The 14,103-nt window shown below is 35.7% G+C and overlaps 1 protein-coding gene across 1 annotated transcript; it reads left to right on the forward strand.

Moving 5' to 3' along the window:
- Positions 1-4,433: 4,433 nt before the first annotated feature.
- On the forward strand, positions 4,434-13,003 carry ela3l (elastase 3 like). Its single transcript, XM_087794719.1, has 8 exons — positions 4,434-4,496; positions 4,604-4,692; positions 6,178-6,275; positions 7,907-8,035; positions 8,346-8,482; positions 9,740-9,885; positions 12,713-12,865; positions 12,957-13,003. The coding sequence occupies exons 1-8, from the start codon at positions 4,457-4,459 to the stop codon at positions 12,972-12,974; spliced, it is 810 nt and encodes a 269-aa protein (XP_087650845.1). The 5' UTR covers positions 4,434-4,456; the 3' UTR covers positions 12,975-13,003.
- Positions 13,004-14,103: the final 1,100 nt, after the last annotated feature.

Here is a 14,103-nt window from a genome sequence, read left to right on the forward strand (position 1 = left end):
CTTAAAGGTGGACTGATGGCAGAAGTAAAACAATTTTGGCCATTTTTAACAGTCAATTTTTCCTCAGAACTACTGCAGTTTAATAGAATAGCTACGCTAGCAAGTACAACACAAAGTACTTCAGAAACAGAAATATATTAGGGTTGGTAACGCTTTTTAACAGACCATAATTGTAGATCAAATACAAATTAAGTTAAATCATTAAATTAAATACACAGTAAGTTACTGCAGAAAACTGACCAAAAACTATTTCCTTCAACTGAGGAAAATCTATAAACTTATGGAAATGTTACAACATGATCTGGAGTTTATAATCCATGCGTTTGTTTCTTCTCGTTTAGATTATTGAAAACATGTATTTTCGTGTCCAAACAAGAAGGATCTGTCTCGCCTGCAGTTGATACAAAACTCTGCAGCGAGAATACTGACCCGCTCTAGTAGAAGAACTCACATTTCTCCGATCCTTTTAAATGTGTATTGTTTTGGATTGTTCAAGCACTGTGTGACCCTGGTCTAGGAATAGCGCTTTAAAAAATAAAAAATACTTACTAAATACATATGATCTTGATGTTTTGAACTTGCCTGGAGAGCTCCTTTAAGAGTTCGACCAATCACAGTCGCCGTCACTTAAAGAGGAAACGTCTTTGTTATATTTTAATGAAAAGGGAGGCATAAACCATGATATTTATTTATATATTTTTCAACGACTTTAGTTTTCATTTTTTGAACATGTAGTATCAACAACATACTTTTACTAATACAATCAATACATGTGTGGTTAAAAAAAAGGGTAAAATGTATATTTAAAATGGTATTTAGGTAGAAAAGTTGTCACTAAAACACTGTTATACAGGGTATGGGGGGGTGATGACATGTCAACACAAAGAGGCATCAGTTTTGTAGAGCCTTCTGCCAATGTAAACCTGCGGTCAGTCGTCATACGCTTCCACTTATACACTTAACATCAATTAACCTCTGTATGTTTTTGCACTGTGGGAGGAATCTGGAGCGTCCAGAGGAAACAAACAAGGAGAAGAACAGAAGGACACAAATTCCAACCAAAACCAAAGTTGCCTCAACTTGGAATCGAACATGAGAAAGAAAAAAACTCTTAAAAACCAAATGAACAAAGTAGTGCAACGCTAAACAAAAAAAAACTGTTGTTTCTAGATTGTTAAATCAGAGTAGAAATGCAAAAGTAATTTTCTAATAATAAAACATAGAATCAATGAGGTGTCACAAGGACATAAAACTGTTAACTGAGATGACAAGAACACCTCTGGGTCACCTTGACCCTGAGACAACACAAGCAGTGATGGTCTGATGAAGCTTCATGAAGCAGTGCCATTATTTTAAGAGTCCACTAGATGGTGGACTCTGCACTATTTTCATTTGTTCATCACATCATGTTTAATCTGATGGCGCCACCTACTGACCTCTAAACAACATGACACTGTTTCATGAAGCTTCATCAGACCATCACTGAACACAAGGGTTGAAAAAAAGCCAAAAGAAAAGCCAAAAAAAAGGAGTTATATGAATTAAAAATCATCCATTAGAGAATAGAAGGAAAATATGATATATGAAATAAATGATATATAGTATTGTATATAGTTTTGTTACAAGAGAGAGGGGGAAAAAAAGGTTTGGAATATGATACTAACATGAAGAAACATAAGTAAACCCACAATATATGGCTTTATTTTGTTCCACAATGTCCTCATGAAGGGCGGTCGAGAGAGTTAAGCCATGATTACATATGGGTGTGATGTGAATAAAAAAAGCTTGTCACATAAATGATTGTGTCGGAAACATACATGGAAGGAAGATCATTTACTCACTCATTTTGGTCCAAAAGGGCAAAAGGTCAATTACTGAGCTGTAGTTTCAACTGTTTAATTACACATCATGTATTTTAATGTCAGTTTCAGATTGTAATGTGTAATTAAGATGGTTGAACATGAATGAATGAATGAATAGTATGTCTTCTGATATTTTAAGGCACAGGTGTCAAACTGGTCCGGAAAAGGGCCGAGACGGTGCAGGTTTTGGATCCAACCAGTCAAGCACATACGGTTGAACCAATCAGGCGTCTGAAGACAGTAATCAATTAATTGTCAGTCAGAGGTTGCTTGTTTAAGCCGGCACCTGATTCGTTAACTCATGTGTGCTTGACTGGTTGGAACAAAAACCTGCACCGTCTCGGCCATTTTCTGGACCAGTTTGACACCCCTGTTTTAAGGGAAGAAATTGGAGTTCCCCCGTCGGGTTGGTTCAGTCCAGGTGGATTCTGTTCCTGGTCTACCAGCATCATAAAAAGGGCAGTAGATCTTTTTCTGCTTGATTTACGATTTAATTTTAGGAACAATAAACTTCCTTTTTTCTTTTGGATTACTTGACTGTGTCTTGTGAGTCAAACCTCCTACGACTCGAAATTTTGAATGTCATTCTTGTCTAGTTGTGCGTGTCGGGGTCACAAGGCGCTTAAAACAAGTGGACAGAAGTGTGTCGTCCGGAGCTCCAATAAAAATCAAATGACTTTACCTGGTGATAAGAGGAGACTGTGAGAGAGTAGATAAGCCCCGAGAGGAGATTTAGAAAGTAATCTTTTTCTCTTGTCTATTTTCTCTTTTTCCTTATTGTTTTTGTCCATCAAAAATGGAATCGTGGTGAAGGTACATCGGTGTTATCATGTGGTTAAGCAGAAGATGAGCTGATAAAGGTGCAATTTCATACTTATATTGATGAAAATAAAACTTAAAATCCATATATTTAACATTGTAACTTGTATCTTAATATCTCAATATATCAGTCTTAACTTGAGTCAAAGATTGAAGTGAAGTTAACGTGTCTTCTTAAAGTTGCTGCTCAGACATTAAAACTATAATCTGTACAAACAGTTAAGATAAATTAATGTTTCGTTGATGTTGTCGTTGCAACCGTTCTGGCCGCGCTCACCGCGCTGGATGTTTTCAAGATTGTTGTATTTTTCCGCGCCGCTGATGCCATCTGTCTCTCATTATCCCGCTTATTTATCTTTGTAATACCTTCGTTTTGATTTTGGGTTCACATTTGAGAATGAAATAAACACACCGGGCCTGTGCCAGTAATCCAGATGCTGGCTTCCCATGCTGTTACGCAAGCGTTTGATTTCAGCTTTCAGAGAGAGAGAAAAGGTGCTGCCAAGAGAAGCAGTAAATATGGCTGGAAATACCGGGTCCCGCTGGGAAACAGTTTAGTCGGTGTCGTTTGCATTTAGCAACAGTGTTAACCATTCAAACTCTACCCAAAAAAGGAAGATTTGCTGGAAAGGCTTTTTGAAAATTGTGATTTGAGGAGCGCAACTTAAATGATAACACCTTGAGGTGTTTTCAAACATGTTGATATGTGGCTCTTCTGATGTTATATAGTGTATTTTCTTCAGTATTACAGTCTAAAAGATTACATTTTCTCTGAAGTAACATCAGCCTTTGGCCCCTAACACGTCTAAAAGCGTGTTTGGTTCACGTTTACTGATCAAATAATCCTGTGAAAACTTTCATTTGTCATATATTTCATGTGTTTGTCATGTTCTCGGGATATTTATTCACTCGTTTTCTATGGTAAGATTTTCTTGATGGAGTTTTATTCATATCATTGGGATCAGAAACAAAATGAGGAATAACTAAATACTTTAAGTGTAAAATAAATAAATAAGTTCAATAATATAGAATTAAAATAAAAAAAAAATGCTGTAAATAAGGATTTGAAAACAATACTATACAATAGTATTCAATAGCCTTCAAAATAATCTAATAATAGGGGTGTGTATTTTGAATTTATTACATATAAATATCAATTGATATAAATGAATAAATATGTGAACATTTCTAGTTAAGTAGTTAAGATTTGCTTGATGATGTTTTTGATATCATTGGGACCAAAAACAGAATAAGCAGAATAACTAAATACTTTAAAAAAGAGAAAAGTGTGGGAAAGTGTAAAATAAATTTATATAAATAAATAAACGTGTGAACATTTCTATTTAAGTAGTTATTTTTTAAAGGAAAATCCAAAAAACAGTTTGAATATACTATTTCTTCTTGTTGTTATGTGTTCATCTCCGAAAATAAACTGACATACACCTGGTCTAAGGTGCAATAGAGGATCTTCTCCAACTGACGCCAATCCCAGCGACATAGGAGAAGAGGCAGAGAACACTCTTGTCTAAACAACCTCACACTCACTCACAATAATCATTGGAAAAACAAAAAAGACACGACAATCAGTCCAGACATTATCTGCTCAACAGTCTGGACCCTCAGGTCATGGGAACTTTCCCTCAGGACACACCTGAGCTAAGAGCAGCCGTGACCCACTTGGGTCCAGACCGACCAATGGGACATTCTGGTGGAACATTGTGTAGCTTTAAAAGACGACCAGTCTCCCGGCGTCCCTCAGTCAGGCATCAATCACCATGATCCCTCTTGTGTTGGCCTCTGTGCTGATCGCTAGCGGTAAGAACATCTGGATCCTACTCACCGTGTGTGTAATTGTGCGACTGGTTTGTGTCGGCGCTTCCATCCGAGGATTGACCGTGGATCCCTGGTGTCCTTCTCCGCAGCCCTCGGTTGCGGCGTCCCACCCATCGAGCCCTCCACTTACCGCGTGGTCAATGGAGTCGACGCCGTTCCCCACAGCTGGCCCTGGCAGGTACGCTGGTCCGAGCACATCTGTCCGTGTTTTTTACAAATGTGGCTCCTGGCTCTGACATCTGCCCGTCAACTGTCGGACCTTCAGGCCTTCGATGGTTCTTTTCAGTCTGATCTTTTCATCCAAAACAGTGGAGCTAACGTTCTTTATGATTCCATAGAAAAAACGACTATTTTTAATTTTTATAAAGTTGCTTCAATCAAAAGAAAAAGTAGCTTCACTCAAAAATATTTTCAATTAAAAGAAAAATGCTTAAATAAAAAAAAAGTTGAATCAAAAAATACTTTCAAAAAAATATAAAAGAAAGTTGCTTAAATCGAAAAATATCTTCAATTTAAAAGAAAAAAATGCTACAATCAAAAACCATTTTCAGTTTAAAAAAAAATTGCTTGAATAGAAAAAAACGTTTCAGTGAGAAATACTTTAAATTAAAATAGAATTTTAAATCAAATTAGAAAGTTGATTCAATCAAAAAATATTTAAAATGGAAAACAATTACTTCAATCAAAAACATTTAAATCCCCCAAAAATAGTTTCTTTGATTAAAGTAAAATTGTTTATGTTTGGGCCAAACTATGTATAGGATTTTTATTTCTTAACATTTTTAATCACCCAAATTTTGCTTCAGAAAATATCAAAATCCAAAAAACAATAAATTATATATAATATTTATCCTCTAAAACTATTAGGAATTAAGAATGTATATATTTTCAATCAAGAATAAAAAAGTTGGTTCAATTAAGGAAAAAAATATTCCAATCAAAAAAATGTTCTTCAACAAAATAAAAGTTTCGAAGGCTATTTATGGAAACGAAAAAAAAAAATTCTTTTTTTTTTGTTGGTAATTATTGAGAGTTCTTTTTTGTTTTTTTTGTTGTTTTTTTCATTAAATAATAAAGAAAATATATCTGTGCAAACATTTAATAACATTATATTGTTTGTTTGTTTGTTTGTTTAAATGTAATTTTTGTATAGTGTTTTGCGTGTGACACACACCTATATATATATAAAGACGCTCCACATGCTATCGTTCAACAGCTGGATAAAAGCAAAATCTAAAATCAAACGACTCCTTTGCTTCTTCTTCTTCGTTCACACCCACGAGTGAACTTGAAAGATTTGCTCTGACAAAACAAGCGCCGGAGTCAAGTCTACTGCTGCAGTGAAGGGCACAACACCGTTCCACGAGGACGACCATGAAAACAACTTTAGCATTAACTTATATTTGAAGCGTGTCGTGTAGCAGGAGGTCGGCGCTGTCAGATAAATGTCACTTTATGTCACCACTATCTATGAACAGGGTTCCTTCAGAGGATTAAACCTGAAATGTGAATTCATTTAAAATCGTAAAAGTAACGTTTTTATGAGAGAAACTTCAGTTTATTGCTGAAGACAATAAAGAGCATCTTCATCATCACCTGCTTCACGTGCAGGGTTTATTCTTTTGTGCGGCGGATGATTCACTCGCTGCGTTTGCTCCTGCAGATCTCTCTGCAGTACAACAGGGATGGAGAGTGGAGGCACACATGTGGAGGATCTCTGATCGCTCCCAACTGGGTCATGACTGCAGCTCACTGCATCAAGTAAGAGCAGCGGAACGTACACAAACACAAGAACACACACACATATACAATCCGCACCCCCAACCCTTCACCCAAAATTAAACCCAGCTGGAGATGGAGGCTCCAGATCAAACAAGCATTACACACCATATTTCACGTTTGTACATGTTTCTCCATAAAAGAAAATCATTTTTGATATATTTTATAAAGTTTTTGTCATGACCATGAGATATTAATTAGATTGTTTTCTGTTGTTCCTTAATTCCGTTTTCATTTCATTATCAAAATTACTAAGGCCTTAATGTAGTAATGTAATATGTATATATATATATATGTGTGTAGTAGTAAGTCAAAATATAATAATATATAAGGTCAATAAAATAATAAAGATAAATAAAAGAAAAGGCTGTAAATAAGGATATTAAAATTAAATAAAAACTAATAATACAACTGGTTTACTAATTATATTAATTACATGAATGTACATGTAATTTGCAAGAATCTGAGGTTTCCTGAAAAAGTAATATCTGAAAATAAACGCATTCGGAATCAGTTGCTGAAAGTCAGTTTTTACAGTGATGGATTTTGGATCTGTCTGATAAAAAAGATTTGTGAGTTAGAAGTGAAGAAAAAGAGCTTCACAGGGTTAAAGGTTGACTGGATGTTAGAAATGATTCTCAGATTATTATAAAGTTTTTCAAATATCAAGGTCAATATTGTGAATGTAGAGAAGGAATAACTTTAACTGTGAATATCTAGTATATATATGTGGTTAATATCTATAAAATGGATAAAACATAAAAATTAGATGTGAAAATAACTATAGTACATCATGTTTTTAATTTATATAATTATATTGTATATTTTATTTGAGGGATGATACACTTCGTAACCTTTTTTTTTATTATTATTAAAAAGTAAAGACTGGATGAAATCAGTTTAAAAATTTGACCCTGACTTCACGCTCTATAAATACAGGCAAAAGACCTCAAGTGGCCCCTAGGCCACACTTTGCACAGAAGTCAGAATCATTAATTAAACACTGTTGGTACGTTTACTTTATTGTATTCGTATTATATTAACAATTTGAGGTCTGCAGTAAAAGTTATATTTAAAACACAAAAATTTTTTTCATTTTTTTTTAGTTTTCTAGTTAAAAAGTTATGGATGTTGGAATTACGAGAATAGAAAGAGATTAAGGCTACGAGAGAAGAAACCATGTTAGTTAGTTTAAATCTATTGTTAATATTTGATACAACTCGTGAAAACATGCCTTAATTCAGAAATTATACATTTGTTGTTGTTTTGTTTTGTTTTATTTAGATTTATTTAATTTAATTTAATTTAATTTAATTTAATTTAATTTAATTTAATTTAATTTAATTTAATTTAATTTAATTTAATTTATTATTATTTTTTTTTTTTTATTTTTTTTTTTTTTGTTTGTTTTGTTTTATTTTCCAAAAATGTGGGTTTCCTGAAAAACGATCATCTGAAATTACAGAAAAACAATTCTAAATTGAACAGACATAGGTATTTTTATTCAAACCAGCTGAGAAGTCATAGATATTTTACCTGTTTGTGGTGAAATAGAAATAAATCATTTCAGGGCTGTCACTCAAAGGTTAACGTCTGTGTGTTTGCTCCTCCAGTGACCAGCTCTCCTACAGAGTCTTCGTGGGGAGACACAACCTGGTGGAGGAGGAGACCGACGCCAAGGCCATCCTGCCCGAGAAGTTCGTGGTCCACGAGAAGTGGAACCCTATGTTCGTGGTGTTTGGGTGAGTCGTGGCTCAGCAGTCTGCAGTCGTCCTGCAGCGACACCCGGTTCGTCCTGATCTCATCTGCTCCGTGTCGATTTGACAAAGTGGACGCAGCTCAAATTCTATTTAATAACCTCAGTCCAGCTTGTACTTCTGACACCAGCCCTCCGTCTTCATCCGTCTCTCGCTCCCCCGCTGCATTCAAAGAGAGACAATTACACATTCTCCCGGTGTACTTTTGCTTTGGTGTCTGTCTCGCCGACCTTTGGAGGAAGATTTTAAATTGCCTGCCACAACGACCACATACCTTTGTTTGTGTCTGGTACAGTAACGACATCGCTCTGATCAAGCTGTCAGAGCCGGTGACTCTGAGTGACCACGTCCAGTTGGCATGTGTGCCCCCCGCGGACACGCTGCTCGCCAACCTCCAGCCCTGCTACATCACCGGCTGGGGCCGACTGTACAGTGAGTCACTGACTTCCAGGTATCATCCGCTTTCGACGGGGGTTTTTAAGGCGCATTATCGTCATGGCAACGGCCCTGTGGGGAGCGTCAAGTTTGCGTTAATTGGGTGCCAGAGTTTATTTTTTGACGCCTCCATGTATTCACTTCAAAGAGTTCATAATGAGATTCAAACTTCTTATTACTGTTATTTAATGGTTATTTAATTGTTAATACTAGATAATGTGTTTGTTTTCATTGGAAGAGTCATGTTTTTTTATCTAAAAAAAAATACAAATACTTGTTTTAACACATAAACAATCTCAATTCTTGTCACAACTCTCTCAAAATATATATCTTTATTTATGTGGTGTTGTTAAACCACATTTTAATCCATTTACTTACAAACATCTTATAAGTAATTCTTTTTTTTTTTAATTATTATTTATTGTAAACAATAAATAAAAGTAAGATTTTTTTTTTTTAATTAAAAAAATATTATTATATCTATAAAAATAAGAATACCACTTTTAAGTTTATTTATTTTTTACTAGTTTTTAATTGTAGTCTCAGAAATCACAGAAAATGTAATCAATATATTATTAAAATGTATAAAAATGTATTTGTGTGTTGATATTTGACAACAACTAAAAGGATTTATTTTACAAAATTAAAATTCAATTTAAGTTAGAATGTAAAGTATCATTTATTTTAATAAAAAGTATTTTAAGATAAAAACAACTGAAGCGTTACATATATATACAAAAACAAATATCCTTAGGTTTTTTTTAATGATAATAGTGATAATACTAGATCATTTGTTCGTGATCAGAGAAGATTTCACTGAAATATTTATTAAACTATTTGTAACATTTAAAAATGTATTCAAAAATATTGACAAACTCGCAACAACTTCCACAAAAATACCTTAAATAATTTGAGTTTTGGACAAGAAATTGAATATTTTACACCAAAAATAATACATTGTATTGAATAAAATGTCATTATTTGTATAAATGAAGCTATGATAAAGTTTATTTGTATCTTCGCTATAGATAATTATATTTAAATAAAAATGACAAAAAAATGATTTTGAGACAAAAAAATCAATTTATAAGTAACTTCCTATGAGAATCTCTTCAACCTCATGTACAAGACAAAGAAGAATCCACTGGTAAATGTAGGCTTCATCTTGCTGGAGGGGAAATGCTGCGAGTCAGATTTGACAGACAGCTTGTGTACAGGTGTGTGTGTTGGTGATGCTGCACCTGTGTGTTCTAGCCGGAGGCCCCATCGCTGATAAGCTGCAGCAGGCTCTGATGCCCGTGGCCGACTATGACACCTGCACACGGTACGACTGGTGGGGTCCTGCCATCCGCGACACCATGGTCTGTGCGGGAGGAGACGGCGTCGTGGCTGGATGTAACGTAAGACCTCCTCGTGTGTTCGTCAGACCCTGGAGGTCAAAGGTCGCCCGCGAGGGCTCATTACTGCTTCTTTGGACCTGAACCAGAAACTGAATCAAAGATGTATAATAACAGGATTTAGAACAAACAAAATATTCACATTCTAACACAGTACCGTCCCGGGGGCCAAGTGTGGCCCTTTGTCTGTGTCAATGTGGCCCTTATTAAATAACATGTATTTTACTATTTTCATTAAGTGGTTCACGATTTGATTAATTTAAATATAATGTGTTCTTGTCTAGGGACACTATTGATACATTTTTTTACCATTTAATTTACCCGTTTAGAACATTCATTTTATTCCCTTAAACTCAATTAAAAGCAAACAGGAATAGCTTTTATATTATATTATTATTCTAACCTTAATACCTAACCCTCACCCTAAGTCTAAGCCTCACAACAGTCCCTGTATATAAAGTGGCCCCTCAGTAATATACAACCCACCTCTATAACAGGAACTATACAAGTCTTATTTTGATATTGCATTCTCATTAATAATAAATAATTTAAATAATAAATAAAATAATTTGTCAGTTTTTTCTACTGCACAAAGCAATTTCCATACTTCACTTCAGTCTATAATCGATTTCCTTATCGTATCATAAACACTGGCATCACTATAGCAACATGAACTTCTTTGAGGAAATCTAATGATACGAACAATTTGCAAAACAACTGCAACAAATATTTGTTGGGAAAAAAAAAAGAAAAAAAAAGAGTTTGAGGAAATGCTCATAATTTTCCCGGAACACTACTGACCCCTGTTGTTCCATTGCTACCCATGATATTTCACATCCTTTAAAATATTAATTATTAAGATAAATGTGGGTTTAAAAAAACATAATTTAGATTAAAAAGAGTGGCTTGCCTTGAGTATATTTTGGTTGTTTTTTCATTCTTTTTTTTAACCTTCTCCTACTTTAAGTACATTGTATATTATGAAGCAACGTGAGGTTTAATAACTCTCGGCTAGCAATGCAGTGTCAGATTTGTCATTTGCAGTCGCAGACTAGTGTGATGTCTTGCTGGGTTCTTTTATTAATTCCCTGGCGGGGGGTGGAGGGGGGCTCTCAGCTTCAGTAGCTGAGGAGAGAAGTGGTAGACAGGAGGTCATACATTTAGATGAAATAAAACACTTACATATGAATCCCACAGAAGCCTGGACCCTCGACCTCTCTGCTGTGAGGCTGATATCTGGCCTGTTACCTCGGCGCTCTGTGAAAAGAACGCGAGTGGAACGATGTTTAATTGTGGCCTGAAGATATGTTCCCTGTTACGTAAATGAAAATGTTATTTGACCAGACCAACGCTAAACCATCACTTTGTTATTTACCGTCTCGCAATATCTATTCACAGTTTATGTCAGACCTGGGCCAAAGTGCAGCCCCATGCAGCCTTTTGACTGCATTTATGCGGCCATTGTGAGGAATTTAACAATTTTATTTTGTATTTATTTTAATTTTAGATTCAACATCACTAGATGTTGTTGATTTTGGACCTTCTTTCCTCTTGTTTCCCCTCAATTTTATCTGACCTTTTTCTGATAATTTTTTATTCTTTTAAAGGGCACCTAATGCGAAAACACTCCTGATTTATTCACATGTTTTAAATGTTTAAGTCTTCCTCTCCGACATGAAGTAGATCATTCATCATGACATTTCTCCGTTTTGAAGTTATAACTTAATAAAGTTCTCCCTCGTCTGAAATCTCGCGAAACAAGGATATGATCGGTGAGCCTATTCTGTCGTCAGAATAGGGGATAATCCACCTCCAAAAAGGTCTGATCTCGCCCATGTATTATGGTTGTGCCGCCTCGGATGCTAACAGTTAGCCGCTAACACAAGAGGCTGGTCAGACTCTCCTGCAGAATGTCCAATGAGAGCAGAGTGGGCGGGGCTTAGGCGCATTTTCTAATGTCAATATCTTTATTAAATGAGTTTTGTGCAAACAGAAACATACTGATGAGTACAATAGAGTCCAAGATCAAGTTAAGAGATTTATCACATTAGGTGCCCCTCTTGCAACTCTGTTATACTCATCAGTATGTTTCTGTTTGCACAAAACTCTCTTCTCATTGAAATATTTACATTAGAAAATGATCTTAAGCCCCACCCACTGAAAACACTTTGTTTTTATGCACATTACATTTTGTTTAATATAACCACGCCCACTCTGCTGTGATTGGTCAAGCATCAAGGTTTGTAACTGGCCATCATCAATCCAGGAATTCTCCACTTCCAAGATACTCGTTGTATAAACAAAGCGGGGCGTGATTACATCTGGCTGGATGAGGAGCGAAGACCATTGTGACGTCATAATGGACTTTACTCTCGTAACCTCTCGTTCGCCGAGATTTCAGACAGAGGAGAATATTATAAAGTAATAAGTTCAAAACATGGTCATGATGAGAGACTTACTACATCTTGGAGAGGAAGACTTCAACATTTCAAACATCATTAAGTTTTAGTAGATGTAGATGAGATTGTATCTTTTATTTAAATGTAGCTTATTTAGCCTCATTATAAAAATTGTTTTTTTTTTTGTTTTTTTTTAGGTTTTGTTTGTTTCTTCTTTCTATCGGCTTGGCGCCCCCCTTAAAAAAGCCACATTTAAAGTGGCCCCTGAGGACATCTTAGCGAATTTAAATAGTTTATATTATTTATTAACTCCTTTATTTACCAACAGTGACCATTTCTTGTGGTATCTACCGAAACTGCTTGTAATTCCTCTATTTTCTGTCTGACTCAGAGTCAGTGCAGCTGAATAAAACATTGTGCTCTCGGTCCAGGGTGACTCAGGCGGCCCTCTGAACTGTAAGAACACGAAGGGAGCCTGGGAGGTTCACGGCATCACCAGCTTTGTCTCCGGACTTGGCTGCAACTTCATCAGAAAACCCACCGTCTTCACCAGAGTGTCGGCCTTCAACGCCTGGATCGACCAGGTAAGTGAAGACCCATTAAAAAAAATAATAAAAAAAATAGATATTCTAAATGAACCCTTGCGCTAATGGCTGCGTATTTTCACGTCTTCAGGCTATGATCAACAACTGAAAACCTGGAAATAAAAGGATGCAATCCGCCCTCTGTGTTATTTATTCAGCCCGTTTAGTCGCTGATGAGACTTCATGAGCTGTGTCCAGATTCTTAGTGTCGTCTAACGTCCAGCAGGTGTCCTCAGACGCTCGTAACAGGAAATTGGACTTGACATATTTCCAAATCAGGACGCTGTGCTGGGCGAGTTTCTGCCTGGGAAACAGGAACACTGAGCCAAAGTGATGGGCGGCAAATTGCTTGGATAAATCTAGCCTAGAAAAAAAAAAAACTATCCACCTGTGATATTTCAAATAACTGCGGAGTTGCATATTGGACCATTAAAAAAAAGATTGAATGAGGAGTCATTTAAAAATATGTGTGTAATAATATCCTGACCTGGTTCGTCCGCTCATCCTCTCCACTGGAAGTCTTAATGTTGCAGCAGGGATTCCACCTGGAGGGAAGTGAGATGAACAATCCCCGGTGGTTCCTGTGATGGGGACGCTGCAATAAGAGAAAGAAATTAAGAAAGATTATATTCCTTTGTCTCGCTGCTTCCCGTCCTGACAGAGACGCTGATACACTTTGACGCTGTCATTTTGGAAGTGTGAGCTTCTTTATTGATACACAGGTAAAGAGAAGACATGATGGATTCAGCTCAGGCTGGAGGAAGATAGAAAACTAATGAGCTCTGTTTTTTTTGGCGTGTATTGGCAGATGGTGTGTGTGTCGAAGATTCTCTCAGGTCTTCTTTATTTTTGATCAGTCATGGGTCGTGAATACTAATATTGACAACATTCTCCTTTAAACCTGGATAATTATTTGAATGGTTTTGTGTTTACATATTAAATAAATCTTAATAAAATTATAATAGTAAAATAAATCCATTCACTACTAATGATGAGCTATGTGGTGGTAAAGTTAAACTATCTAGCTTCAAAAAAAAGTGCAAATACATAAGATTTAATCTAATCTAATTGTTTGGGAACTTGCCTGCTTGAGACCTTGGTCCCCCGCATGGGTTTGATGTAACTTCAAGAAAAACTAGAAACATAACAGGGTGTTATGATGAACTGAAAGACAGACATAAATTTAAAAAAAATGTATATACATATTTAATTAATAAGAGAAAAGAAAAAACACATTC

Source organism: Callionymus lyra, chromosome 1 (genome assembly GCF_982586985.1).
Source record: "Callionymus lyra chromosome 1, fCalLyr1.hap1.1, whole genome shotgun sequence".
NCBI lineage: Eukaryota > Metazoa > Chordata > Actinopteri > Syngnathiformes > Callionymidae > Callionymus > Callionymus lyra.

Bases quoted from the DNA above. Each gene is read 5' to 3' on its own strand.
- ela3l (XM_087794719.1), top strand. From the start codon at position 4,457: ATGATCCCTCTTGTGTTGGCCTCTGTGCTGATCGCTAGCG. The intron at 8,036-8,345 runs GTGAGTCGTGGC...TGTCTGGTACAG, and splicing joins CCTATGTTCGTGGTGTTTGG to TAACGACATCGCTCTGATCA. The intron at 8,483-9,739 runs GTGAGTCACTGA...TGTGTGTTCTAG, and splicing joins CGGCTGGGGCCGACTGTACA to CCGGAGGCCCCATCGCTGAT.